At 50.0% G+C, this 27,515-nt stretch overlaps 2 protein-coding genes across 8 annotated transcripts; both read left to right on the top strand.

Moving 5' to 3' along the window:
- The first annotated feature begins 1,209 nt into the window (after positions 1-1,209).
- Positions 1,210-10,367, top strand: HAUS5 (HAUS augmin like complex subunit 5). 3 transcript variants are annotated; one of them, XM_089902238.1, is made up of 19 exons: positions 1,210-1,347; positions 2,090-2,152; positions 2,245-2,277; positions 2,410-2,434; positions 3,027-3,132; positions 3,212-3,371; positions 4,454-4,523; positions 4,615-4,697; positions 5,199-5,256; positions 5,405-5,529; positions 5,680-5,797; positions 5,899-6,029; positions 6,259-6,421; positions 6,639-6,719; positions 6,821-6,966; positions 7,227-7,338; positions 7,416-7,548; positions 8,787-8,919; positions 9,088-10,367. In XM_089902238.1, exons 1-19 carry the CDS (start codon positions 1,250-1,252, stop codon positions 9,203-9,205), a joined length of 1,956 nt encoding a protein of 651 aa, XP_089758364.1. In that variant the 5' UTR covers positions 1,210-1,249; the 3' UTR covers positions 9,206-10,367. The 3 variants fall into 3 exon arrangements, with proteins under 3 accessions (XP_089758364.1, XP_022441991.2, XP_089758365.1); XM_022586283.2 differs by having other exon boundaries at positions 1,212-1,347; positions 5,716-5,797; XM_089902239.1 differs by lacking the exons at positions 1,210-1,347; positions 2,090-2,152; positions 2,245-2,277; positions 2,410-2,434 and adding an exon at positions 2,441-2,589.
- Positions 10,368-19,248: 8,881 nt separating this feature from the next.
- Positions 19,249-26,771, top strand: RBM42 (RNA binding motif protein 42). Of its 5 annotated transcripts, none has more exons than XM_022586367.2 (10): positions 19,249-19,448; positions 19,684-19,828; positions 21,131-21,215; positions 21,311-21,385; positions 22,903-22,968; positions 23,070-23,221; positions 23,716-24,048; positions 24,367-24,484; positions 26,242-26,436; positions 26,528-26,771. In XM_022586367.2, exons 1-10 carry the CDS (start codon positions 19,321-19,323, stop codon positions 26,638-26,640), a joined length of 1,410 nt encoding a protein of 469 aa, XP_022442075.1. In that variant the 5' UTR covers positions 19,249-19,320; the 3' UTR covers positions 26,641-26,771. The 5 variants fall into 5 exon arrangements, with proteins under 5 accessions (XP_022442075.1, XP_022442073.1, XP_089758432.1 ...); XM_022586365.3 differs by having other exon boundaries at positions 23,046-23,221; XM_022586366.2 differs by having other exon boundaries at positions 19,250-19,448; positions 23,067-23,221.
- The last annotated feature ends 744 nt before the right edge of the window (positions 26,772-27,515 follow it).

The following is a 27,515-nucleotide window of genomic DNA, read 5'->3' as shown; positions in this document are numbered from 1 at the left end:
TCTCAGCCCTTATGAAGAATTTGAAGCTGAACTCAGCTTCTCCCCGAAATCTGCTATTTAGTGGTGACCTCATGGTCCCCTTTTCCCTGGACTAGAGACTCGGCTGACCCTTGGATGTCCCCTTGACTCCTCACACCCACAGAGTCTCACATTGTTATCAGCATCTCCCCCAAAGCTGCCCCTTCTCTCACCTCCCCATTTCAAGGTCTGTCCCACCTAATCAGCCTAGGGCCCTGGATCTCAACCCTCAACAGCCAGTCAACCTCACATGACCCATCCACTCAGTCTCCTCTCTTCTCCACAGCCCTACAGTGGTCCAGCACTGTCCTCAACCCCTTCCTCCCTTCATCCTGCTCCATCCTCCTCCCAGCGTTCCCAGCTTTAGTCTCACCCCCACCACCTTTCCTGCCATTTGTTTCTTCAACAACTATTTAGAGCGTCAGGCTCTGTACTGGACACTGAGGACAGTGATGAATCATATTGAATGAAAAGTCCCTGAATGTTACCATTTCTCAGGGCCATGTCTGAGACTGAGTGGGCTCTCCAGAACTCCAGCCCTAGTATCCAGTGCTTTCTGGGGCACTCCATAGACCTCTCACATTCCTTGTGTCCCAAATTGACCCACCCCTGCTGCTTATGTTCTACCATCCCTACCTGGTGATGCGTCTGTGTCCCTCACTGAACTGGTAGCTCCAGTAGCTGGGGCTCGAGTAGCTGAGACTGGGGCTGTCTCAGCCACCGGGGTGTCCCCAGCACAGGGTCAGCTCACGAATGTTACAGAATGGTAAGGACGAACGAATACCTAGAAGAAAGCATGCCAGAGAGATATTAGGGTCATGCCATCTGCCCTCTATCCCTCACTCAGACCTGACACCCTGTTTCTGAAACCAAAAAGCAGTAAATTTGGCATCTCCTCGCCTGATTCTCATCCTCCTGGGATGAAAGTCCCATTTTGTCAAGAAAATGAAGGGAGGCATTGGGGACCTTTGGTCTCTTAGGGAACATGTGGTAGTAGGAAGGAGGACGCGGAAGGCTAGCGGGCCCCACCGTTTCTCCACGCCCCTTTCATCTCCACTCAAAGGGACCGGACCCTCAAGCATGAGAAACGTAGACAGGATCTGACATCTTGCAGAGCCGGAAAGCCCCTGCCTGTCTGGCGATCGATGGCGTCACTTCCGGCGCACTCGTGACGTCAGAGGCGGAAGCCACACTTGAAGAAGGGGCGGGAGGCGGCGGCTGAGGCGCTGTCATGGAGTTAACGCAGCAAGCGCGGGAACTGGGCTGCTGGGCGGCGGAAGAGATGGAGGCGCCCGTGGCCGCCCGTGCCCCGGAGTCGACGCTGCGCAGGTGAGGACCTCCCTAGGAGTGACGACTCCCCACCCTGGAGATAGAGTCCCGGGGAGTGAGAACCACATCTTCATCTAAGACGCGCCGCCCTCCCCATCCCCCTCTGCCCGAGTGAGAATAACCCTTGAGGGCGCCCCCGCCCCCCGAGTAGTAAATCCAGGCAGAGGATCCTGAACTGTGTGAGGACGTCCTGGCGGTGACTCCAACACTCCCGCGCCCATCCTGTGAGGCCCAGAGTGAGGTCCCTTGCACCAGTGAGTTAGTAATGAATGCCCCCTCCCGGTGGGGAAATTGGATCTCCAGAGTAAGGCTGTCCCTGCAGCACTTCATCACCCACCACACACCCTAGCCCAGCCAGTGAGGACCCTCTGGAGTCAGCAAAGACCACCCCATTGAAGATTGAATGTATAGGAGTGATGACCCACAGCTGATAATGAGAGAGCCCTTCCAGGCAGTATAGCCCTCACCCCCACCTCTGGAAGTGACTGGAGATAACCCTCTCCCAGGAGAAAGGGAGCACTCCACCATGGAATGAGAATACCCCTACACCCAGTGAGAAGCCCACCCTCTCAGTGACTGAGAACTCCCCAGGAGGGAATACCTTACCCCCAAAAGTATGGACCCTCCCTCCCCCAAGAGGTGAGAATTCCCTAGTAAAGACCTTAACCCCCACCACCCTGCGAATGAAGATCCTCCACCCTGTGTGACGTCCCAGGCATCCCCTTACATACTGTTCCCACAGGCTGTGTCTGGGCCAGGGGGCCGATATCTGGGCCTACGTCTTGCGGCATGTGCACAGCCAGAGGTGAGCCTGGCTGCATGAGGGAAGCTGTGGCAGGGGAGGGGACCTAGGCGAGTCCTACAGTAACTCCCCTTCCTCCTACCTCTCCACTATAGGAATGTCAAGAAGATCCGGGGAAACCTGCTCTGGTAACTGGTCCTCAAAGCTGTCCCCTCCTGTCTTCCCCAGCCCCCTCAAGCCATGTCCCCACCCACAGCCTCAGCCTCCCATCTCCCCCTGGAAGTCCCCGTCATCCCCTAACTCTGGCCTCATTTCCTCAGGTATGGCCACCAGGACAGTCCAGAGGTGAGAAGCACGTGCTGCAAGATTTTCTTTCATCTAAAAAGAGGACTTGTAGACCTGCTCTAGCCCCAGCCTTGTGCTGGGTGATGCTAGGGTCACTGTGTCACAAAACAGCCCTGATCCCTGCACTCACAGGGCTTACAGTCTAGGGGGAGAAGGTATGAGCTGTGGTTGGGGGGACATGGATATGGGGCATCAAAGCTGGTGAGGTTGGGAGAAGAGACTGGTTTGGGAGAGATACTGAGACCAATATGGGACCCAATGTGTGCATGGTGCCCAGGTGACATCTGAGGTGGGGGAGGCTTCCAGGAGACCTCAGGACTTCCAGGTGTGGAGCTCAGTGGGGAGATGAGGACTGGGACAGAGACAAGAAACAGGGTGGGAGGCTAGATGAGGCAATCCCAGGAGGAAGGAGGGGGACAGGATAGTACCATAGTGCTCTTCTGGTCCTAGAAGTTCAGGCACCGAAACTGCCTAGGGAAAACCCTCTGCCACCTAACTGGGCAGGTAAGAGACTGCTGCTCCACACAGGGCAGTCAGGCCAGGCCGAGCCCCAGCCAGGCCATGCATCTGACCCTGTACCTGATTCCACCAGGCCCGTCGGAAGTTGAAGCTGGAAGCCGCTGTTGCCCACCTGCGGGCAGAGATCCTGGAGTTAGACCAGAGCCTGGAGCTGTTGGAGCGAGAGACTGAGGCTCAGGGTGACCCATGGGGCTGGACAGATGGGCAGCAGAACAAGGTTAAGGAAAGTACTGATGGCCGCCCCTGTTCCTCTCACAGACATGGCCATGGAGCAGGCCCTACAGAGCATGCAAGACACCCAGCGTCGTGCTCTCCTCCTCCGGGCCCAGGCTGGGGCCATGCAAAGACAGCAGCGTGGGCTCCAAGGTCCCATCCAGCAGCTGCAGAATCAGCTCAAGCATTTGCAGGACATAGAGAGGTAAGCCCCAGGTGTCCGGGGAGCAGCCACATTCTTAAAGACCCAGTGCTCTGCCCGGACACTTCTTGGGTTCCAGAATTCTGAGCTCCACTCCTTAAGATTTAACATCCATGAGGCCAGGAAGTTTTGTCATCTCAGCCACCTGTATTTCCAGTGCCTAGAATAGTGCCAGCTATATATCTAGAACACCGGTGCGGGGGAAAAAACGGTAAACGAGACAGTCCTGCCCTCATGGACCTCACACTGTGATGCAGAGGAGACAGGTGGTAAACTAGGAGACAGACCCTGTAATCATAGGTAGAGATGAGTGCTATGAAGAAAAGGTGACATGATAGAAAGGGAGAGGGACATCCTGCCCTAGGTATGATGGTCAGAGAAGGCCTCTCTGAGGAGGTAACATTTGAGTTGGGGGAGGAATTTCCATGGAGAGGAACAGCAGAAGCAGAGCCCTGAGCTTGGCATGTGGGAAGAACAGCCAAGAGGCCAGTTCAGCTTAAGTTTCGTAGGCAAGAGGGAGAGCGTGAGGACGTAGGTTGGAGAGGTGGACAGAGCACCATGGAGGCATTGGAATTTTATTCTCAGGCTGGATTCATGGCCTGGCTCAGCCACTTACAGCTGTGTGACTTTGGGCAAAGTATTTAACTTCTTTGTGCCTCAGTTTCTAAGTTCCATAGAATGGGGATAATATTAATACCTACTCTATAGGGTAGGTATGATAATTGAGTGTGTCAAATCACGCGGAGTGCTTAGAAGAGTTCTAATACCCATTGTTGCTTTTCTGAGTGTAATGGGGCCACATCACATTGTTTTCAAGGGTTTTGAGCAAAACAGTGACATGATCTGTATGAGGTTTTAATAGGATCATTGACTACTGGGTAGAGAGCAGACTGCAGTGGGCAAGAGCAGGGAGACCGATGAGGAGGTTAATGCAGTCATCTAGCCAGGAGATGACAGTGGTCTAATTTGGGGTTGGCCTCTGAGATCCAGGCTAGCTTTGCTGGCAGCGAGAGGGGACACAGACATCTGTGCTGCCAGCTCCCTCCTCCCAGGAACCTCAGCCCCAACTGCACTCCTCTCTCCAGGAAGGCCAAAGTGGATATAAACTTTGGACCCTTGACATCAGCAGCCCTGAGCCTGGAGCCTGTGGTCCTGGTAAGAGTCCTGGGCCATGGGGGAAAAGGCGGGGAGCCTGGGGTTCGGTGGACCTTTGGGCCCTTCTAATGCTACACTCCCTTCTTCACAGGGTGATGTCCGAACAGCCTGCAGCCTCCGGACCCAGTTCCTGCAGAAGCTCCTGATGCCTCGGGCCAAGGGAGGCAGCATTCCGTGAGTATCCCTCAACCCCCGAGACCCTGCAAAGAACCTGGGCTTTGGGGGTAGTCACTTGTTACAGACATTGGGCCTCCGGGCTCTGTTAGCCCAGGCCCTGCCCTGACAGGGCTCCCAGGCTGGGAAAAGAGGGAAACAGACCATCATAGACAGTGACAACCCAGGTAGTTAGGGCTGTCAGAGGGCGGGGAGGCCTGAGAGGCGCAGGGAACTCAAATGAAATGCCTTACCCAGCTAAGGAGACAGGACGGGTTCTCTGGTGAGGAGGGTAAAAGGTTGAGAGGGTGTTCCAGGTAAACAGCACACGTGAAGGGGCCCAAGACCAGCGAGTTGATATTAAGTGGGGAACTCAAGTCTGACAGGTGTAGAGAAAGAGCCTGGTTTCCAATCCTTAAAATGGGGACAATGACAACCCCTACCCTATAGGGTGGTGGTGATCATTAGAGGGTGAGTTGATGTGTTCTGTAACATTCTCTGTCCCCTTCCCCAACTCCACAGAACCCCTCGAGATGATCTCTTTGGAACTTCCTACCAGCAGTGGCTTAGCTCAGTGGAGGTGAGGGGGCTCTCAAAAAGGACACACCCTCTGCCCCATGTAAACCTCAGGGTACCAGGACCTAACTCTTGATCCTTCCCCTTCTCCATGGAGTCCCAGCTCGTAGCCCTCCTCCATCCTGCCCTGACTTCACTCCTCTCCTCACCAGACACTGCTGACAAACCACCCTCCGGGCCACATCCTGGCTGCCTTGGAGCATCTGGCTGCAGAGCGGGAGGCAGAGATCCAGTCCCTGTGCACCGTGGATGAGCTCCAAGATACAGAGATAGCCAGGTGTGGCGTGGATGCTCCCACAGTCAGAGCAGGGCAGTGGGCTGAGTAAATTGGGACAGGTCAGGACCAGGCAGGGTCACCTGCTGATGGGGGTGGAACTGAAACCCAGTAACCAATCTGGCAGGTGGGCTGACATTGGTTACCCCCAAGGGCCCAGGCAAGGGGACAGGTCTCCTCTCTCTGCAGCTCGGCCCCTACTCTCGGCTCCCAGGCCCCAGACCAGCCCAACTCTAGCCAGGCCCTGCCGTCCATGGTGCATCTCATCCAGGTGACCCCCAGGACTCCATCCCCTTCCCAACCCACTCGATCCCCTCCCCCAGCCCCCAACCCCAGGGACCATGCCCACCCTGACTCTGTGCCTCGCTCCAGGAGGGCTGGCAGTCTGTGGCTGCGCTGGTCACCCAGCGGGGCCCCCTCCTGAAGGACCATCAAATCCTGACCCAGCACCTCCAAGGCCTGATGGAGCAGATGGAGAGATGTACCGTGGGATCCAGCGAGAGGTGAGGGGTCTCCATGGGCAGAGGCCTCTAGGCCATCTCTCTCCCAGAGGTTTCAGGTTATTGGACTTTTTCTGCACCTGTGGCTCCTGTTTCTGCATCCCTGCTTGCTCTTCTGGTTTGTCTCCCTGTCCTGTGGCTCCTTGTGCATCCTTGCAGATCTGATCTCCCTCCTCTGTGGTGAGTCTTAGTCACCTTCCTTCTCCTTTGCTCTTTTCTACTCGTGCCCCAGGCAGGCATTGGTGCTGGGGCTCCGGAGCTCTGCCCTGTGGGCAGAACTCAAGGCCCTGCATGCCATGAGCCAGGAGCTGGAGGAGGCTGCTGGGCAGCGGCAGCTTCTGCTCCAGGAGCTACAGGCCAAACAGCAGAGGATCTTGCACTGGCGCCAACTGGTGGTGAGAGGCGGGACTCCGGGAGAAGTGGCAGGGCCTGGTGGAGGGCCGGGGTGAGGCTGGGACCCTTAAGATCCAGAACTGGGTCTCTTGGTGAGGGGAGGGGGCCAGGGTGAGACTCCCAAGAGGAATCAGGACCTGTGCAAAGGGGTGAGCAAGGGCAGAGGCTGGAAGGTGACAAGGAAAAGCAGCCCATCTCCGTGACCTCTCTGTTGCCTAGGAGGAGACACAGGAACAGGTCCGCCTGCTCATCAAGGGCAACTCAGCCAGCAAGACGAGCCTGTGCCGGAGCCCTGGGGAGGTGAGATGGGAGTTGGGGCAAATTCTGGGTAGGGCTGGGTCTCCTAGGGAGGGGGCTAAGCGGCCTCACACTGCCCTTCCCATCCCTTTCCTTCCCCACAGGTGCTAGCTTTGGTTCGGCAAAAAGTGGTCCCCACATCTGAGATGGTGGCACCACAGAGCCAGGAGCTGCTTCGGTGTCTAGAGGAGGGAGCCCAGCATCTGCCCCATCTTCCGCTGGGCACCCTGCTGCGGCACAGCCCTGGAGGGTGAGACGGGGCCATCACCATGTCCCCTGCCATGGATGACTGTTGCTCCTTGGGCCCACTCCACAAAATCAATTCCAGTCCTCCCAGTGTTCCCGAGCTGCCAGACCTCACCTTCAGGTCCTCAGCCCCATTCTGGAATCCTAGTCCTCAGACCCACCTCCAAGTTCCTGGGCCTCCTGAGTCCAGCTCCCAGCCCCCAGAGCCTCTGGAACCCAAGCCTGCCTCTCAGTGCCCCACCCAACCTGGATTTTCCCCCACAGGTTGCAGCCCCTCCCTACGGTCCTGCCATCCATCCACCAGCTGCATCCTGCATCCCCAAGAGGCTCCAGCCTCATAGTATTGAGCCACACACTGGGGCTGCCCGCAGGGAAGGTGAGTCCCTGTCCCTTAGGACCCGTCTTCCCACCTCTACCCCCACCCCAGGTGACTGTCCTTCCCCCTTCCTCCAGGCTCCGGAGCTGCTCCTCCCAAAGGCTGCCTCTCTTCGCCAGGACCTTCTGTTCCTCCAGGACCAGCGAAGTCTCCGATGCTGGTATCTGCTCTACATGAAGACCAGCCTGCCGCCAGGACCATCCACCCGGGGTAGGCCTGCCCTGCTTCCTTATCCAGCATCCCAGCCCCTTCCCAGGACCATCAGCGTCCAGGAGAAATCAGAAACACCCACTGCTTATACAGTGTGCTGAGTGCTTTGAGCATGCTCACTAGTTTCATCTGCACAGCAGCCCAGGGGTTCTCTCCGTTTTACAGAGGAGAGAACTGAGAAGCAGAAGGCTTGGTAGCTGCCCAGACAGCCAAGCTGGGATTTGAGTCCAGGCCGTCTAACATGGGTCTGTGCTCCTAACCACGAGGCAGCACTGCTCATTGAATTGCCAAATACTCATCCATCACCAAACAGTAGTATACTTGAGGAGTTAGAAACTGGGCTGTGTAGTTAAACTACCTGGATTCTCTTCTCAGCCCCACCTCTTCCTTGCTGCGTGATCTCCCTGCGCCTCAGCTTCCTCCTCAGTGGAATAAGCATAATCATAATGCCTTACAGAGTTGTTGGAAAGATTCAGTCAGGTGATCCAAACAGGGTATTGAGCCATGCCTGGCTGCAGTAAGCATCTGTGTCTCTGGTGTGATTCTAGTCACTGCTCTCTGCACGTGCACAGTGTCTTCCAGTCCTTACCATAAGGGGAGGGGGCATAAGACCCCAGTTTACAGAGAGGAAGCTGAAACTCAGAAAAGTCATTTATTCCTGGATTCACTCAGCAAGCACTCGCTGGGTATGTGCCATGTGCTGGCCCTGAGAGCTCAATGGGGAAAGAGGTGAGAGCTGTCCAGGAGGAGAGATGGTGTCTCCAGTGGGCCCTGGGAGTCAGGTGAGGTTTCGCTCAGGAGTAGTAAGCAGAGGTCACATGATGCACCCCTCAAGTACTGGGCTGAGAGCCTGGGCTCTGTCTTGGGGCTCTGGGGAGCCTTGCAGGGTTCCAAGCAGGAGAGGGAAAGGATCAGGTTTAGGCTGCGAGATCACTCTGGCTGCCATGTGAAGGATGGACCGGTAAGAGGCTGAGGTTTGGGCCCAAGTAGGGAAGCAGGGAGGACACTGAGGGTTGGGCCATGGAGATCGAGGGGCCATCAGGGGGAGGGAGGAAGGCATTCAGAATGACGCCTCAGGTATGGTGGGCTTGCACGTGGTAAGAGGACCTGGGAGGAGAGAGAGGATTAGGAGAGATGCTCAGGTGAAGGCTAGATGATTGGAGACTTGGTGACCCAATGGCTGCAAGGCACCGGGGAGCCAGAGGATTCATTGCTGCCCCCGGGTTTCTAACCTGCAGAGCTGCTGCAGATCTGGGCATCCCAGGAAAAGGAGCAGAAAGAGAACCTGGGGCAGGCTCTGAAGCGCCTGGAGAACCTGCTGAAACAAGCACTGAAGCGAATCCCCGAGCTGCAGGGAGCTGTGGGGGACTGGTGAGACGGGGGCACGATGAGGTGGGGGCTGACTGGTGGAACAGGCAGAACTTAGACCGGGCGGGGGTGGGGGTGGGGGGCTGATGACAAGCAGAGCATGGTGCTGAGCGGAGGCCAGTGAAGGTCTGGAGGTCCAGGCCTTCCCTCTTATGCCATCCCCTTCTCCAGGTGGGAGCAGCCAGGACAAGCCGCCCTCTCCGGGGAGCTCTGCCAAGGCCTGTCCCTGCCCCAGTGGCAGCTGCGCTGGATCCAGGCCCAAGGCGCCCTGCAGCAGCTGTGCAGATGAAGAGGTGGCTCAAAAAGAAGTCCAGAGCTTTGCATTTGTTCACCCCAACACTTCACTTCCCTTAATAAGACTTTTGGAAGAAAGCATTGCCTGGATGCATCAGCCCATTGTCTCTACCCACACCTGCCGTCCCCCTTCACAGGCTGTTCTGGTTTTCCTCTCAGTCGCCTTGCCACTGTCCTATCATCCCACTAAAGCCAAGAGAATGGGGTACTGTGTGCCCCACCCTACCTGAAACTCTCCTCGTCACTTTTACCCTCAACAAAAAGTAATCAAGCACCTGCTCTAAATACTGAGGATCCAGCACTAAAAAAAATGGACAGAAGTCCCAGCCTTCAGGGAGTTGTCATTCTAGGACAGGAGAACAGACCACTGACAAAATAAGTAAGCAAAATATTTAGTATGTGGAAGAACTGCTGTGGAGAAAAAGCGGTTGTAGTGGTGTGATTTTTAAATAGAGGGCTACACAGCAAAGGTGACACTCTGTAAAGGTAGAGAGAGAAGGAAGCACACGGGTATCTGAGGAAGGCTTGCAGAGGGGAAGACTACAGCACATGCAAAGGCCCTGCGTTCAGATGTGTTGGTGTGAGGGCTGAGGAGGCAGTGCATCTGCTGGAAGAGGGGAAGGTTTAAGAGATGACATTCCTTCTAGTTTTTTACAATTTCTTTTGTAAATGTAAATTTTAAATCTCTGAGCCATTTGGAATTTATCTAAATGGATTCAGTTTTATCTTATTTTAAATATATCTCACTATCACTTATTAAAATTCTCATTCAGAGCAGTGATTGCCTCTGAAGGAGGGCTGGGTGGCAGGGATCAAGCAAGGAGGAGACAAACTTTCTCGAGTTGGGAATATGTTGTACATTGAAGGTGGTGGGGTTACACAGGTGTATAGATTTTCCAGAACTAATCTAGCTGTACTGATCGCAGCGTTTCGCTGTGAATTATCTTCAACTTATAAAGTAAAACTTTACATACCTAAACTTTGTAAAGTAGTTTTAGGTGACTTGAGATGCCACCTTTTCATACACTAAGTTTCCATGGTTAATTTGGCTGCATCTGTGTTCTCTCCAAGTCCACTGTCTGTCTGACTTTTGTGTGCCATCCCCACGGTGTTTTAATTATAAAGGCTGTGTAATACGTCTTAGTACCTGAAATGGCTGATTGCCGTCTTGCTCTTATTTTTCAATGTGTCCCTGTCTCTTGCTAGGTTTTTCTTTCAAATGAAGTGAACTTTATACCCAATTTGCCTGGTTCCAGAAGAAATACAAACATAGATGGGGGCTTTATTGGGGTTGCAGTTAGTTTAAAAATAAGGGATATTTGACATCTTTGAGATTTTAAACCTGATTTTCCACCTCCCTTCCCATAACTCCTCTCTTGGCCTCCAGAACACCCTCACTCTCCCAGTTCTCCTCCTATCCCTGGTTACTCTTCCCCAGTCTTTACACGTTTGCCTTCCTATGTGCCACCTTAGTGTCCCCCCTCCTTTTCATCTCAGCTCCGAGCCACCCCGCTACTGAACATGAGGGTCCTTACCCCCATCCTTGCTCAATATTTCTCCATAGCACATCTTCTAACATACACTTTTACTTTATCTTTTATTGTCCTCAAACAAAATGTGAGCTCCATGTAGGTGAATTCCTCTATAAACTAGAAGTTCGACAAACTTTCCTAAATATGATTTGAAATCCAGATGCAATAAGGGGAAGTACTGACAAAAAAAAATAAAAGAAACTTTTACATGGTTTAAAAAAAAAAAAGCAGGGCTTCCCTGGTGGCGCAGTGGTTGAGAGTCCGCCTGCCGATGCAGGGGACACGGGTTCGTGCCCCGGTCGGGAAGATCCCACATGCCGCGGAGCGGCTGGGCCCGTGAGCCATGGCCGCTGAGCCTGCGCGTCCGGAGCCTGTGCTCCGCAACGGGAGAGGCCACAACAGTGAGAGGCCCGCGTACCGCAAAAAAAAAAAAAAAAAGTAAGAAGAAATGACAAATTGAGGGGAAATGTTCGCAGTTTATAACAAAAGTGTGTGTGTGTGTGTGTGTAGTGTCAAAGTGGAAAAGAAAAATTCCAAGTCCATGGAAAAATGGGCAAAATATATGAATGGACAGTTCTCAGAAAATATGCTCAAACTCTGTAAGAGAAAAGCAAATTAAAACCCCACTTTGATACATTTCTCACCTACCAGACTGGGAAAAAGGAAACCTGTAATTTTGGCAGCTCCCTCTGTTGGTAAGGCTATGGGAAACAGCACTCTGATACATCAGTGGATGTGCAATATGGAATATCTGTGAGATCATCTCCAGAAAAACTCTATAAGCATTTATTGGACTTCCCTGGTGGCGCAGTGGTTAAGAATCCGCCTGCCAATGTGGGGGACATGGGTTTGAGCCCTGGTCCAGGAAGATTCCACATGCCGCGGAGCAACTAAGCCCGTGCGCCACAACTACTGAGCCTGCACTCTAGAGCCTGTGAGACACAACTACTGAGCCCGCGTGCTGTAACTACTGAAGCCCGCGTGCTGCAACTACTGAAGCCCGCGCGCTTAGAGCCCGTTCTCTGCAACAAGAGAAGCCACCGCGATGAGAAGCCCACACACCGCAACGAAGAGTAGTCCCCGCTCGCTGCAACTAGAGAAAGCCCGCGCGCAGCCACGAAGACCCAACACAGCCAAAATAAATAAATAAATAAAATTAATAAAACCCAAAAAATAATAATAATAATTTTTTTAATTAAAAGAAAACGATATAAGCATTTACTCTTTGCCCAGACAATGCTACTTATAGGAACCTATCCCAAAGACATTCTGGGTGAAATAAAAGTTGTGCGACCTTGTACAAAACAACTAGATCATATTCTTCAGAAAGTCAGTGGGGGTACAGTAGGGATTGTTTTAGATTAAAAGAGACATGACAACCAAATGCAATGCAAAATCTTGATTGAATCAGGGTGGGGTGTTTTAAGTTTTTATAAGCATTTGCGTTTGAAAGTACATTTTGGGGTTATTTTTTGGTTTGGAGGGTTGTTTTTTAATATTTATTTGGCTGCACCAGGTCTTAGTTGTGGCATGTGGGATCTAGTTCCCTGATCAGGGATTAAACCTGGGTCCCCCCGCATTGGGAGTGAGAGTCAGCCACTGGACCACCTGGGAAGTCCCGAAAGTACATTAAAAAATTTTTTTTTAATTTATTTTATTTATTTTTGGGTGCGTTGGGTCTTCATTGCTGCAGGCGGGCTTTCTCTGGTTGCGGCGAGCAGGGGCTACTCTTCATTGCAGTGGCTTCTCTTGTTGCGGAGCACGGGCTCTAGGCGTGTGGGCTTCAGTAGTTGTGGCTTGGGGGCTCCAGAGTGCAGGCTCAGTAGTTGTGGAGCACGGGCTTAGTTGCTCCGCGGCTTGTGGGATCTTCCCAAACCAGGGCTCAAACCCGTGTCCCTTGCATTGGCAGGCGGATTCTTAACGACTGCGCCACCAGAGAAGTCCCGCGAAAGTAGATTTTTGAGTCAACTGGGGAAATTTGAATATGAGAAATGAGAGATTGGTATATTGGATAATACTGTATCTTTATAAAATTTCTTTGGTGTGATAATGGTATCATGGTTAAGTGGGAGAATGTTCTTAGAGAATGTGTGTTGAAGTATTAAGGATGATGTCTGCAACCTACTTTCAAATAGTCTTATTGTTCATAATAATACTGATTTTTTTTATTTTGGTAAAATACAGTTTAAAATTTTGAGACCCAACATCATATATTTTGAAATTATATATTAGACTAAAGCAAATATGTAGCTATGCTAATGTTACTGGGGACTAAGTTTTTAATGCAAATGAAAAGAGATACACGAGACTTCCCTGGTGGTCCAGTGGCTAGGACTCTGGGCTCCTAGTACAGGGGGCCTAGGTTCGCTCCCTGGTCGGGGAACTAGATCCCACATGCGGCAGCTCAGAGTTCGCATGCCGCAACTAAAAATCCCTCATGCTGCAGCTAAAAGATCCCACATGCCGCAGCTGAGGATCCCGCACGTGGCGGTGAAGACCCCACCTGCCGCAACTAAGACACGGCACAGCCAAATAAATAAATAAATATTTTTTAAAAAAAGAAGAAAAGAGATACAAATATAAAATCAAAGAAGTAATACCCTGTAATCTTTCATTTGAATTGGAAATATTAGAATGAACTCATGGGGTTTTCTCTTTCTAAACTATATATATAATACGTATAATAAATATATATAAATATATATTTATATATAATTATATATATATATATTTATATTTATATAATTATATATATTATAATATTTATAATAAATAAATAAATATTATATTATTTTATATAATAAATATTATCATAATATTTTATTATTTATTTATAATATATATAATTTATAATTTATATATAATATTTATATATATTATAATATTTATAATAAATAAATAAATAAATATTATATTATTTTATATAATAAATATTATTATTATAATATTTTATTATTTATTATTATAATGTTTTATATTATAAAATAAATATTATTTTATATAATAAATATTATATTATAATAAATATTATAAATAAATAAATATTATAATATTTATATATATAAATATTATATATATATAAATATTATATATAAATATATTTTTTTTTTCCTAGCTAAGTCCACGGAAAAGCTCTACATATGACAACGCAGTAACAATGAGCAACCCTAGTGCCCAGGCTGTGGCCTCTAAATACCATTTCTGACTCAAAGGAACCAGGGATCCTTGGGGAAATAGCTGATTCTAGGTCTGGGGCTGGAAATGTGCAAAATGAGTATGAAGCATTTTGTACCAGAGAGCAAGGACGTCCTCCAAAACTACTGGGATTGAGTCAAAAGGACTCAGGAGTCTGTATGAAGGCGTTGCCACTGGCTAAAGATGGGACATTTTGAGCAGCAATTAGAATGACTTCAATGGGGACTTCCCTGGTGGTCCGGTGGTAAAGAATCCGCCTTGCAATGCAGGGGACGCGGGTTTGAACAAAGATCCCACATGCCGCAGGGCAACTAAGCCCGCGTGTCACAACTATAGAGCCCACGCGCCTCAACTAGAGCCCGTGTGCCACAAACTACAGAGCCCACACGCTCTGGAACCCATGCGCCACAACTACAGAGCCCACGTGCCCTGGAGCCCGTGTACCCCAACTAGAGAGAGAAAACCCGCATGCCACAACTAGAGAGAAGCCCGCACACCACAAGGAAGAGCCCTCGCGCCGCAACAAAAGATCCCACATGCCTCAGTGAAGATCCCACATGCCACAACTAAGACCCGATGCAGCCAAAAAAATAAATTAACTATTAATAAATAAATAAATATTTAATTAAAAGAATGACTGCGATGACTTGAAGCACATAAATATGTTTGAAAATGTCAGTTCATATTGATATTCACACACACATTCCTCACTGGTCACCTTTGAAGGGTGTTAGTAACCAACTCATTTCTTTCCCCCCGCCAACATAAAATAGAGAAAGAATCAAGCATTTTCTGTCTTCTTTCCTGTATGTGAACAAGTAACCCAATTCCTGATAAGGAGGACGTTTATAAAAGTCACTAATAATTTCAGGGAGAATGATAAAATTCGAAAACCACTATCTTCCATATGTTAATAAGTAATAGATACAGGTAATGATGATCAAGTGCTGCTAAAACTATTAATGGAAAGATTGAGCTTTTTAAAATGGATGGAACAGGATGACACTGCTGATCAATCTTGGCATCACCAAAGGAGTACAACCAGATACCATGTGCTCCTGATGAGGTACAGCAGGATTACCTCTTAAGTATTCTTTTACCAAATTAAACCTAAATCTAATCAAGCTTCTGTTACTGCAATAAATAAGCAAGGGAGAGGAGGCAGCGAGGAACAAGTGAACAAACATAATTAGTTAAATCCAAAATGTGAGACGTCCTATAGGACAATTGATCAGTTTCTGCAACAAATAGAAGACAAAAAAAAGAGAGGGTGGGGGGAGAAAGAGAAAGAAAAGAGGGAGGAAGAAAAAGGCAGGAGATGGGAAATTTTCAGGTTAAAAAAAGACTTTAATAGGATTTTAAAAGCTGGAACAATTTGAGCAACAAAATAACTAAAGTGTAATTGTATAATAACCGAAAGTATAGAATATCCATGAGTCCATACTGATACAAGTGATTTAATAACGAAATAAAGGGGGTGCAATAGACATCCCTTGTGCAAAAGAATTCCAAATAATTTATGCAGATATCTCACTCTCACGGAGGTGGAGCTTAACTACTCCACCCCTTAAGTATGGGCTGTGCATAGTAAATTCCTTCCAAAGAGCATAAAAAGAGAGTTTTTAATTTATTTTTTATAAATTTATTTACTTATTTATTTGTTTGTTTATTTTTGGCTGGGTTGGGTCTTCGTTGCTGTGCGCGGGGTTTTCTCTAGTTGCGGCGAGCGGGGGCTACTCTTTATTGCAGTGCGCGGGCTTCTCATTTGCGGTGGCTTCTCTTGTTGAGGAGCACGGGCTCTAAGCACGCGGGCTCAGTAGTTGTGGCTCGCGGTTTCTAGAGCGCAGGCTCAGTAGTTGTGGCGCACGGGCTTAGATGCTCCGCGGCATGTGGGATCTTCCTGGACCAGGGCTCAAACCCGTGTACCCTGCACTGGCAGGCGGATTCTTTTTTTTTTTTTTTTTTAACATCTTTATTGAAGTATAATTGGTTTACAATGTTGTGTTAGTTTCTGCTGTATAACAAAGTGAATCAGCTATATGCATATATATATCCCCATATTCCCTCCCTCTTGCATCTCCCTCCCACCCTCCCTATCCCAACCCTCTAGATGGTCACAAAGCACCGAGCTGATCTCCCTGTGCTATGCAGCTGCTTCCCACTAGCTATCTATTTTACATTTGGTAGTGTGTATATGTCAATGCTACTCTTTCACTTCGCCCCAGCTTAACCTTCTCCTTCCCTGTGCCCCTCAAGTCCATTCCCTACATCTGCGTCTTTATTCCTGTCCTGCCCTTAGGTTCATCAGAACCTTTTTTTTTTTTTTTTAGATTCCATATATATGTGTTAACATATGGTATTTGTTTTTCTCTTTCTGACTTACTTCACCCTGTTTGACAGACTCTAGGTCCATCCACCTCACTACAAATAACTCAATTTCGTTTATTTTTATGGCTGAATAATATTCCATTGTATGCGTGTGCCACATCTTCTTTACCCATTCATCTGTCGATGGACACTTAGGTTGTTTCCATGTCCTGGCTATTGTAAATAGTGCTGCAATGAACATTGTGGACATGACTCTTTTTGAATTATGGTTTTCTCAGGGTGTATGCCCAGTAGCGGATTGCTAGGTCATATGGTAGTTCTATTTTTAGTTATTTAAGGAACCTCCATACTGTTCTCCATAGTGGCTGTATCAATTTACATTCCCACCAACAGTGCAAGAGGGTTCCCTTTTCTCCACACCCTCTCCAGCATTTATTGTTTGTAGGTTTTTTGATGATGGCCATTCTGACCGGTGTGAGGTGATACCTCATTGTAGTTTTGATTTGCATTTCTCTAATGATTAGTGATGTTGAGCCTCTTTTCATGTGTTTGTTGGCAATCTCTATATCTTCTTTGGAGAAATGTCTATTTAGGTCTTCTGGCCATTTTTGGATTGGGTTGTTTGTTTTTTTGATATTGAGCTGCATGAGCTGGCAGGCAGATTCTTAACAACTGCGCCACCAGGGAAGCCCAGGGAGTTTTTATTTTATTTTATTTTATTTTTAAATTTTTATTTATTTATTATTTTTGGCTATGTTGGGTCTTCATAGCTGCACGCGGCTTTCTCTAGTTGCCGCGAGCGGGGGCTACTCTTCGTTGCAGTACGTGGGCTGCTCATTGCGGTGGCTTCTCTCGTTGCGGAGCACGGGCTGTAGAGCGCGCGGGCTTCAGTAGATGCAGCACGTGAGCTCAGTAGTTGTGGCTCATGGGCTTCGTTGCTCCGCGGCATGTGGGATCTTCCTGGACCAGGGCTCGAACCCGTGTCCCCTGCATTGTCAGGTGGATTCTTAACCACTGCGCCACCAGGGAAGCCCCCAGGGAGTTTTTAAAAAGTAATTTTATAGTAAAGAAATCTGACAAGTGCTACTTCAGGAGATCAAAGTTAACAATAATAATTCATGTTGATAGTATGTAGCCTTGGTATGATATGATGAAAATTGCACTTTACCTCTGTGGTCTCCCTCCCCCGCCCAAAAAAAGCATAACCCCAGCCTAATAATGAGAAAAACATCAAACAGATACCAAATGAGGAACATTCTACAAAATACGTGACCAGTACTCAAAACTATCAAAGTCATGAAAAAGAAAGAGTAGGAAATTGTCACTGGCAAGAAGAGCCTAACGAAACAAGGCAACTAAATGTTATGTGTTATCCTGGATGGGATGCTTAAACAGAAAAGAGATTAGGTAAACACTAGGAAAATTGAATAAAGTGTGGACTCTAGTTAATAATAATTTTTAAGGCATCCTATTCTTATAACATCTCTAACACAGAAGCAAACAAAGTATTTTAACAAAGCATTCATTTATGCTGATTCAAACTGGAGCTTCAAGAAACCAAGGCAAGCGGTAACATTAAGTTTTGTTTTTGTTTTTATTATTTATTTATTTTGGCTGCGTTGGGTCTTCGTCGCTGCACGCAGGCTTTCTCTAGTTGCGGCAAGCGGGGGCTGCTCCTTGTTGCGGTGCACGGGCTTCTCATTGCAGTGGCTCCTCTTGCTGCAGAGCACAGGCTCTAGGCGAGAGGGCTTCAGTAGTTGTGGTGTACAGTCTTCAGTAGTTGTGGCTCGTGGGCTCTAGAGCGCAGGCTCAGTAGTTGTGGCTCACGGGCTTTGTTGCTCCATGGCATGTGGGATCATCCCAGACCAGGGCTCAAACCCGTGTCCCCTGCATTGGCAGGCGGATTCTTAACCACTGAGCCACCAGGGAAGTCCCCTGTATAAAGACATTTTGAGGCAGAGAAAATTGAACTCAGTCTGGGTGTTAGATGATACTAAGATACCCATTTTCTTGGGTGTGAAAATGCTGTTTTTGTTTTGTTTTGTTTCCTTTTAAATACTCCTTATGTTAGAGAGACATCATGAAGCAATTATGGGTGAATTGATAGACGTCTGGAATTTGCTATAATGTAAAGCAAAAAAATAAAAGAAGTATAGACGAAGCAAGAAGGGTAGAATATTAGTAATTGTTGAGAGGTACGTGGATGTTCATTCTCCCTACTGTTGTGTATTTTTGAAAATATTCATAAAACATTTTGAGGACTAAAAAAAAAGGAGGGGTCAGCTGTATCCCTAGAAAGCACAGACACCGAAACTATACACGTGACCTTATGAGGTGACGCATTTGACTACTATCTCTCGGCCTTTGCATGAACTGTATTCCTCCTACCCAGAATCTCTCTCATTTTCATCCAGCAGAAGTTTTCTGACGTCACCTCCTCCAGGAAGCCTGAGTCAGGCACCTCATCTGAGCTTCCCACATCATGTCCCTGTTTTTTCTGGGACTCATTGTCTGGTAGCGTGTCCGTCTACCCCAGAGTGGGCGACCACGGCCCCCAGCTATATCCAGCCTCGTCCTGCCCTGGGATCATTCGGATTTCAGTGTGTTTTAAAACTTCCGGAACGGGCCTCGCGGTGGCAAGGGCGGGACCTCCGAACTTTCCTGAGTTCTTAAAGATCAAGTTTCCACTTCAGGAACGGGGACAAGTGACTTTACAGTACTTTCGTTAGCCCCTGTTCCTCCATGTAGGCGTGGCGGTCTCGCTCGGCTGCACTCTCATAGACTCAGATTCTTCCGTAAAACTCGTTTTTGCGGCACTCTGATTGGCCTATACTCCTCCTTGGGGCGGGCCCTTCGGGTGTGGCCGGGTTCTCATTGGCCTTAGGTCCCCGTTGACGAGCCCCGTTGGCGCATGATGTCATGTACCGGCGCCCGTCACTCTCGCTGAGACGTCATCCGCTGGCGCCAACCCTGACGAAGGCAGGGAGTACACAGCGGAACCGGCGGAGGCGACTGAGTTGAGGCGGTAGTAGTGGCGACAGCGACGGCAGCAGCGATGGCCGGGGCGGGGCCAGCCCCGGGACTCCCGGGTGCAGGAGGACCTGTGGTCCCGGGCCCTGGTGCTGGCATCCCGGGCAAGAGCGGCGAGGAACGCTTGAAGGAGATGGAGGCGGAGATGGCCCTGTAAGGCCCGCGACAGGGCGCGATAAGAGCCGTCCCACAGCCAGAGCCCTGGACCCTCCAGGCCACGATAGGCCCGACAGATGGCTCTATCTTGGGGAAATGGGACTTTCGGGATTGTGGGGGCGGGAGTAAGAAGGAGAGCTTGGCAGGGGTGAAGGCGCTGTCGCGATATACCCAGCGTTCCAGAATTGGTGCAAGGTCCTGAGCTGTGGTGTCTGTCCTGCCCCCCCCCCAGGTTTGAGCAGGAAGTTCTGGGGGCTCCGGTTACAGGAATCCCAACTGCTGTGCCTGCGGTGCCTACCGTCCCCACGGTAGAAGCAATGCAAGTCCCAGCAGCTCCTGTCATCCGCCCAATTATCGCCACCAACACATACCAGCAGGTACGGCTGAACTAACGCATATAATAGAGCACGTTGCCTCTGAACACAGTGTTTGTATACAGAGAGCTATTAACGTGTTGGCTTGTTGATTAATTAGTGTGACAAATATTTCAGGTGCCAGGCATTGAGGACACAGTAGTGACTAAGACAAACAATATTTCTGCCCATTGGGAGCTTTTATTCTAGATCATGTTGGCCAGTAGAACTTTCTACAATGATGGAAATGTTCTGTATTTATTTAAAATTCATACTAAAATTAAATAGTTCCTCAGTATCATTAGTCACATTCAAGTGTTTTATAGCTAAGTATATGTGAGTAGTGAAGAGAGAGACTACTAAAAAGAGAACAAGTAAATGAAACTTGTTCATTCTCTCAACAGATAATTTTCCAGTGCCTTTTCTGCACTAGGTACTATTCTAGACACTAGGCATATAGCAGAGAACAAAACAGAAAAACAATCACTACCTTTTTGGAGTTTACATTTTACTACTGAGAGACAGGTCAAAGTAGAGTAAGAAGGGCAGACGTTTATGAGCGCGATCAGGGAAGGCCTTTCTGAGGAGGTGACATTTACGCAGATATAAAGGGCATGATTGAGGGAACCAGGCAGATATCTGGGGGAAAAGTATTCCCAGCAGAGAGAACTGCCAATGCAAAGGCCATGAGGTAGGTGCATACCTGACATGTTCAAGGACCAGCAGGGAGAATAGTGTGGCTGGAATGCAGTGAGCAAGGGAGAGGGTGGGAGGAGAACAGCACAGAGAGGTGGTAGAGACAGATCTAGTAGGACCTTGTTGGTCATCACAAGGACCTTGGTTTTTACTCGGAGATGGGAAGCAGTTGAAGGGTTTTGAGCAGTGAGGTGATGTGATCCAACTTAGATGTCACCAGGGTCGCTCTGGCTGTGTTTGGAGGACAGACTATAGGGGGCCAGGGCAGAGTCAAGGAGTCTGAGGAAGAGGCTACCATAATACTCTAGGCAAGAGATAATGGTGGCTTGGACCAGGGTGATGGCACGAGAGAGAAGGAGGACACGCTAGACATAATTTCAGGTAGTGCTAAGTGCTTTGGGGAAGATGAAGCAGGATGATGAGAGAAGTTGCAACTGGGAGGGGCTAAGGACACCTTCGGCTAGTGTGGTCCCAAATGCCTCTCTGAAAAGTGATGTTTTAGCCGAGACCTAAAGTTTGATAGATAGCCACAGAGTGCAAAGAATGAAACCCTTGGCCTCCCAGGTGAGCCTGCCAGGGCAGCTTGGGGGCACTGAATCAGGCCTCTCACCCAAGCCTCCTCTCCAACAGGTCCAACAGACTCTGGAGGCCCGAGCAGCCGCTGCAGCCACAGTGGTTCCTCCCATGGTGGGTGGCCCACCTTTTGTGGGCCCAGGTAAGTAAGGAGTGGTGGAGTGAGGGAGGCAAGGTGGTGAAAAAGGGATGCCTGGGACTTTCCTCCAACCATCCTCATTTCTCCCCTCCCAACAGTTGGCTTTGGTCCTGGTGATCGGAGTCACCTGGACAGTCCAGAGGCTCGAGAAGCCATGTTCCTGCGGCGAGCAGGTAGGTCTGGGGCCAGGAAATCCCACATTTCACCAAGCACTCTTGTTTCAACTACTTCGCCCTCTCCATTTCATCCCCATGATGTCATTGTCTTTCTAAAGCATAAACCTGATCGTGTACTTTGTCAGTTTGGCATTAGTAAGGCTTCACTTGATCACTGCAAACCAACCCCGTTACTGTCACTCCTAATCCTTACGCTTTGCTATGTTTCTTCATAGCACTTCATGCTTTAGAACAGTTGTACAATTTATTTATTATGGTTATCATCTTTTGCTTTCTCTAAAAATAAGGTCCATGCCAGCTAGTAAGTATTACGTGCTCTCTGTTGATGGGATGAACAAACCATCAAACAAGCACCTGTGCTCCTCACCTGTCAGTCAAGACCCTACATCACCCAGCCCCTTGCAGAGAGAGAGCTGCATTTCCTCCTCAGGAGCCCCACACATTGCTGGGATATACCAGCAGAGCTCTTGCTGAGGTCCCTTCTCTCCCCTGCTCATTGTCGCCCAACTTTATTCTTCCAAAACCTATGAACTAAACCCAAATCCAGCTGTAACCCAAATCAACTAAAATCTCTCCTCTCCACAGGTCACTCACTCCTACTTTGTGTTGTTGAGATGACCTTTATACACACAATTTTTGTGACATTCGTATTTCCTTATGTGTTTGAAAAGGGTATGTGTTCTGTAAAGTTCTGTTGTGATCTCTATTAGATTGTACTTGTTAATTGTGCTACTTAAATCCTGTTACACTTTTTTATCTGATATCTGAGAAGGTTTAACACCTCCTACCCTTTAGTATGGTTTTGATCAAAGTGCATATCTGACATAGTCCCCTGCCCAGCTTCCAACCCTGCTGTGGCTCCCCAGTGCCCTCCAGAGGACATACACAGTTCAGCCAACAAGACTGCTTGGATGCCTACTGACCTCTTGACCATTCTCCTATGATGCTGTCCAACTCTAACATCCTCTATTACAATTACACTAAACTGAAAAGGGAAAAATTTTTGTTTATAAATGTTCTCCTTGCTAGTAATATTTCCAAACTCACCCTTTGCCTGACCAACTCTTCATTATCCTTTGGGTCTCAGCTCACAGGTCCCTTTCTCCAGGAAGCCTTCTCTAGTCCCCCCAGCATAGGTCTTCTGAGCTCCCACTGCTTCCTGGGCTCCCCACTCCCAGCCTCCATCACTCTGCCTGGGCTTTCCCCCATCCCAGCCCTGATCTCTCTGGCTGTCACTCTGGTGATAGGTCTGCTCTCTCCTGCTCTGGACCAGGAGCTCCCTTAGAGCCCTTGGTCTTTGGTGTGTCCCTAGCATTGCACAGGACAGGGCCAGGCCCAGAGGAAATCATCAGTGGTAAGTTTTTGTTGAATGAACAAATGAAAAGAACCCTGCATCTCCCAGAAGGCTCCCCAGGCTCTTCTCCAGATTTCTTGGTTCTGAGAGTACCCACAAGCACACACCTTGCCCCAAGTGCCCCAGTCCCCCTTGACACACACCCCCATCTCTCCCACAGCTGCGGCCCCCCAGAGGGCCCCTATTCTGCATCCAGCCTTCATCCCTCACGTGCTACAGAGAGCAGGTGAGGGGGCCAGGGTCATCATCCTGCCATGTAACTCCTCCCCAAGCCCTCCGATTTCCCCACTAACACCCTGACAGATTCTGCTCTTTCTTCCACAGCAGGTGGCCCCCGCCCTATGGCTCTGCGGCCCCCTCACCAGGCCCTCGTGGGCCCCCCTCTGCCTGGCCCCCCTGGACCACCTATGATGCTGCCACCGATGGCTCGGGCCCCAGGGCCCCCTCTTGGCTCCATGACTGCTCTGAGGCCTCCTCTGGTGAGTGTGGACAGGGAACTGAGGGTCAGAGGTGCAGTGGGCTGGGAGGCCCTCATCCTGGCCCGGTGGGCTGTGTCCACCAAGTCCGCCTTTCCTGTGGCTTTTCATGTCTCTGCCTTCTCACTCTCTGACTTTGTCTCTGTCTTTCCCTCTTTCCTTCTGTGGCCATATCTTTCTGTTTTTTTCTTTTTATAAGGAAAGTATAGAGAGAAAACACAAGTTACAGGTGTACTTCTCTCTCTGTATCTCTGTTTTTCCTTTGATTGTCTCTGTATTTCTGTCTTCATGTCTTTTTTTGTCCCTATGTCTGTCTGTCTCTCTGCCTGTGTTTCTCTATCCCTGTGTTTGTCTCTAACTAGAGACTCCTTTCCCTGTCTAGGTGTCTCTTGCCTGCTCTCTGGTGCCCAGACCTTTGCTCTGTTGTACAGGGTGGAGGTGGTAGTGAGGTCTGAGCCTGTGATCTGGCCCCCCTCATGCCCTCCTTTTTCCTACAGGAAGAGCCAGCAGCACCCCGAGAGCTGGGCCTCGGCCTGGGGTTGGGCCTGAAAGAGAAGGAGGAGGCTGCGGTGGCAGCAGCGGCCGGGCTGGAGGAGGCTGGCGCAGCGGTGGCTGTGGGGGCAGGGGGCACCCCAGCTGGCCCTGCAGTCATTGGGCCCAGCCTGCCACTGGCCCTGGCCATGCCTCTGCCCGAGCCTGAGCCCCTGCCCCTGCCGCTGGAAGTTGTGCGAGGCCTACTGCCCCCGCTGCGCATTCCTGAGCTCCTGTCCCTGCGTCCGAGACCCCGGCCCCCTCGGCCTGAACCACCCCCTGGCCTCATGGCTCTTGAGGTAGGCAGGGAGCAGAGCAGTGGGGGCACAGAAAGGGCTGATTGGGCAGACAGGAGCCCAGGGGCTTCTTCACGCAGAAACACATGGCATCTTCTATCTGTGGAGGTAGGAGGGACCCAGGAAATTGGAGGGGTTGGGAGGACATGGGGAAGAGGGAGGCAGACACACACACCTGACGGCCAGCAGCACATCCAGTGCCCCAGCTATGGAGGTGGGAGGACCGGGTAGGCAGAGGAAAGTGGGGGAACATGAAGAGGGCATACGGGTCCAGCAGACTCCAGCATCAAGCCCTTTGCACCCCATCCCTTTCCTCTGCAGGTCCCAGAGCCTCTAGGTGAGGACAAGAAGAAAGGAAAGCCAGAGAAATTGAAACGCTGCATTCGCACAGCAGCTGGGAGCAGCTGGGAGGACCCCAGCCTGCTGGAGTGGGATGCAGGTAAGTGGGCTCGAGTGCAGGATCTGTGCTGCTCCACCAAGGGAAGGCGACCCAGGTAACTGCACACCTCTCTGAAGGGCAGCATTGTTGTTAGCCCACCCCGGGGAGAGCCAGGCTAGGACACTGGGGGGGCAGGCCCTTGCCCGGCCACTGAACAGAACTTGGTGGAGGGGATTGGCACCTAGGACCTTCTGGCCTCTGTTTCATTCATGAGGGGCCTGGCTTGCTAAAAGTGAAAGAGCATTCTTTTGTCTCCTAACTTTTTATGAAAAATTTTAAATACTGAACTGCACAGTTAACAGCTATATATCTACCGCCTAGATTCAGAGGTTAACACTTCGCTGCATTCACTTTGACTCTCCACGTGTTTGTACCTTTTTTGGTTTTTGCTCAGTCATTTGAAGTAAATTATAAATGAAGTTACCCCTTCACTACTAAATACCTCAGTATTCATCTCCTAAGAAAAGTGATCTTTTCTTTCATATCATTACACGATTAACACATCTAAGAAGATTAACAATAATTCTGTGGCATCTCATATTCTGTTTATATTCATATTTTCCCAGTTGTCCCCAAACTATATTATAGCTGTTTTTCCCCCGAATGAGAATACATGCGGTTTTGTGTCACTAGATTATCTTTTAATGAGAATTGTCTCCCTCCCACTGCTTTGTCTTATGTATAATAGTTTTTTGATGTGTTCAGACTGGTTGGTTTGTAGAAGGTCCTACCCTTTGTCAGATTATTTCTGCCTGGGGTAAACTAACTTGTTCTCAGAGAGTGTCCTCAGTCACCACCAGAGCTATGGGGCAGCCACAGCGGTAGCCAAGGAGAGGGGCCTGCCTCCCATCCTAGTCTTTGACTTCTGCCTCTTTCCCTGGGACCGTCTACCCACCCCAGGCCAGAGCCATGGCAGCGCCGGCCCAGATGTGGCCAGTGCAGGCTGTAGGCCCTAGTTCTGTGACCTTGGGCAAGTCACTTAGCCCTTCAAGCTTCATTTTCCTCATCTCCAGCAAGAGGATGGTAATAGTATATGCTCATGGGGGAAGGGATTCTTTGGGCTTGAGCACATTTGGTCGAGGCTCAGGCCCAGCCCAGGGGATGTGTCCAGGAATGGCAGCTGAAGTTGGCCTTGGAGAAGAATCAGGCAGTATGTTCAGGTTTAAGGGACTCAAGGGGGATTAGAGTGGGCTTTGCAGAGGAAGCAGAGCTGAGGAACGATGAATTCTGTGGTACCGGGGTGCCATTATGGGAGCCAGTGGGTGTCAGGGGCCCAGGGAATGTCCATGGGGAGGTGTTCAGGAGACCAAAGGATGCTGTGGGCTTGGAGGACAGGCCAGGGCTGGGATGACGAAGGTAGGGGCTTCATCGAGGGAATGGGAGAGCTGGCCCTGGGGTGGGGCAGGGCAGGGCAGTTAGTTAAAAGTGAGGACTCTGGAGCCAGATGCCTGAGTTCTTGTCCCAGCTCTGCCGCTTCCTGATTAACTTGGGGCGGGTGACTTGACCTCTCTGTGCCTTAGTGTAAAGGGTTGTTGAGAGTGCCAGATGTGCTAAAACCTCATGGGTGCTTAGCAGAGAGCCTAGCACAGGGTAAATACTATACAGGCATTGGCTGTTATGACCAAGAGGGCCCCAGGCAGAGACTGCTGGGCATACAGAGGAAGAGGGCTTGGTGATGTTTCCAGAGAAGGTGGGGTCATTTAAATAAGACTGAGCCAGACATCTGTATCCTCTGACCTCCTCTCTCCCAACCCCAGATGACTTCCGAATCTTCTGTGGGGATCTGGGCAATGAGGTGAATGATGACATCTTGGCACGAGCCTTCAGCCGCTTCCCATCCTTCCTTAAGGCTAAGGTGATCCGCGACAAGCGCACGGGCAAAACCAAGGGCTATGGCTTCGTCAGCTTTAAGGACCCCAGCGACTATGTGCGCGCCATGCGTGAGATGAATGGTGGGTGCAGCCTTCCCTAGGGTCAGTGGGCATGGCAGGCATCTGGCCTGAGCCTGACCCCAAGCCTGACCATGAACCCTCCCTCCCACAGGGAAGTATGTGGGCTCACGCCCCATCAAGCTGCGCAAGAGCATGTGGAAGGACCGGAACCTGGACGTGGTGCGCAAGAAGCAAAAGGAGAAGAAGAAATTGGGCCTGAGATAGGGTCTGTGGCTGGGCACCCGCTCCCACCCGGCCGGGCGCTGGCTCCTCCCCACAGTTCTTTGGGAAATCCTCAACTATCCACCCACCCATCCTCCCCAAAACCAGTTTCAATAAATTTACGTTCATTTCCATCCTTGGCTAGGCTTGGAAGCACTCTTTGGGGGGCAGGGCTTAGCATCCCCCACTCTGGGAATAGTGGGGAGCCTTGAAAGTTTACTCAGACAAACATGCAGATGGGCATTTTTCGGTCCCTGCTGCATGCCCCTTACATCTTCTTGAAACCTCTTAAGTGCACGTCCAGTGCAGCCTATTCCACAGAGGAGGAAGTAGAGGCTTAGGGCAAGGCCGAAGCCAAGCAGAGGCTCAAACCTGTGGTCTTCTGACTCCACCCTGTGTTCTCAGCACCAAGATAAGGGGGTCTTCGGGGCCCTGCCCTTCTGGAGCTCACAGCCTTCCAGGCTTTCATCCATTCAGCAGACTCTCATCAAGGGCCTGGACAGTGCTGGGGACACAATGGTGACTTAAACAGCCACAGGCCCTGTTCCCTCCAAGTTCATGGTCCAGTGGCAGAAGATAGGGCTGTAGCCAGACAGTCACAGCCCAGAGTGATCAGGGTTGGGATGGGAGCCATCCTGGGAGTCAGGAAGGGGCTTCCTCAAGGCACTGGCCACTTCTGAGACTCTCATTCTCTTCCTGTTTTTCTCTCTCCTAGTCTCTGCAGTTGTCACCCTCTAGGTCTCTGAGACTGTTTTCCAGTTTCTTCACTCTGCCAAAATCCAGCCAACTTCTGCTCTATCTCTTTGAGTGTTTCTCTGTGCCTCCTTCTCTGTTTCTCTATGAGTGCCCCTCTGTTTCTTGTCTCTTTCTAAGTGTCC

The sequence above is a fragment of the Delphinapterus leucas genome, chromosome 20 (genome assembly GCF_059928025.1).
Source record: "Delphinapterus leucas isolate spDelLeu-1000000601 "Yukka" chromosome 20, BTC_Dleu_Yukka2, whole genome shotgun sequence".
NCBI lineage: Eukaryota > Metazoa > Chordata > Mammalia > Artiodactyla > Monodontidae > Delphinapterus > Delphinapterus leucas.
The sequence above is the reverse complement of the archived record's forward strand: the minus strand, read 5'-3'. Positions and strand labels throughout refer to the sequence as shown.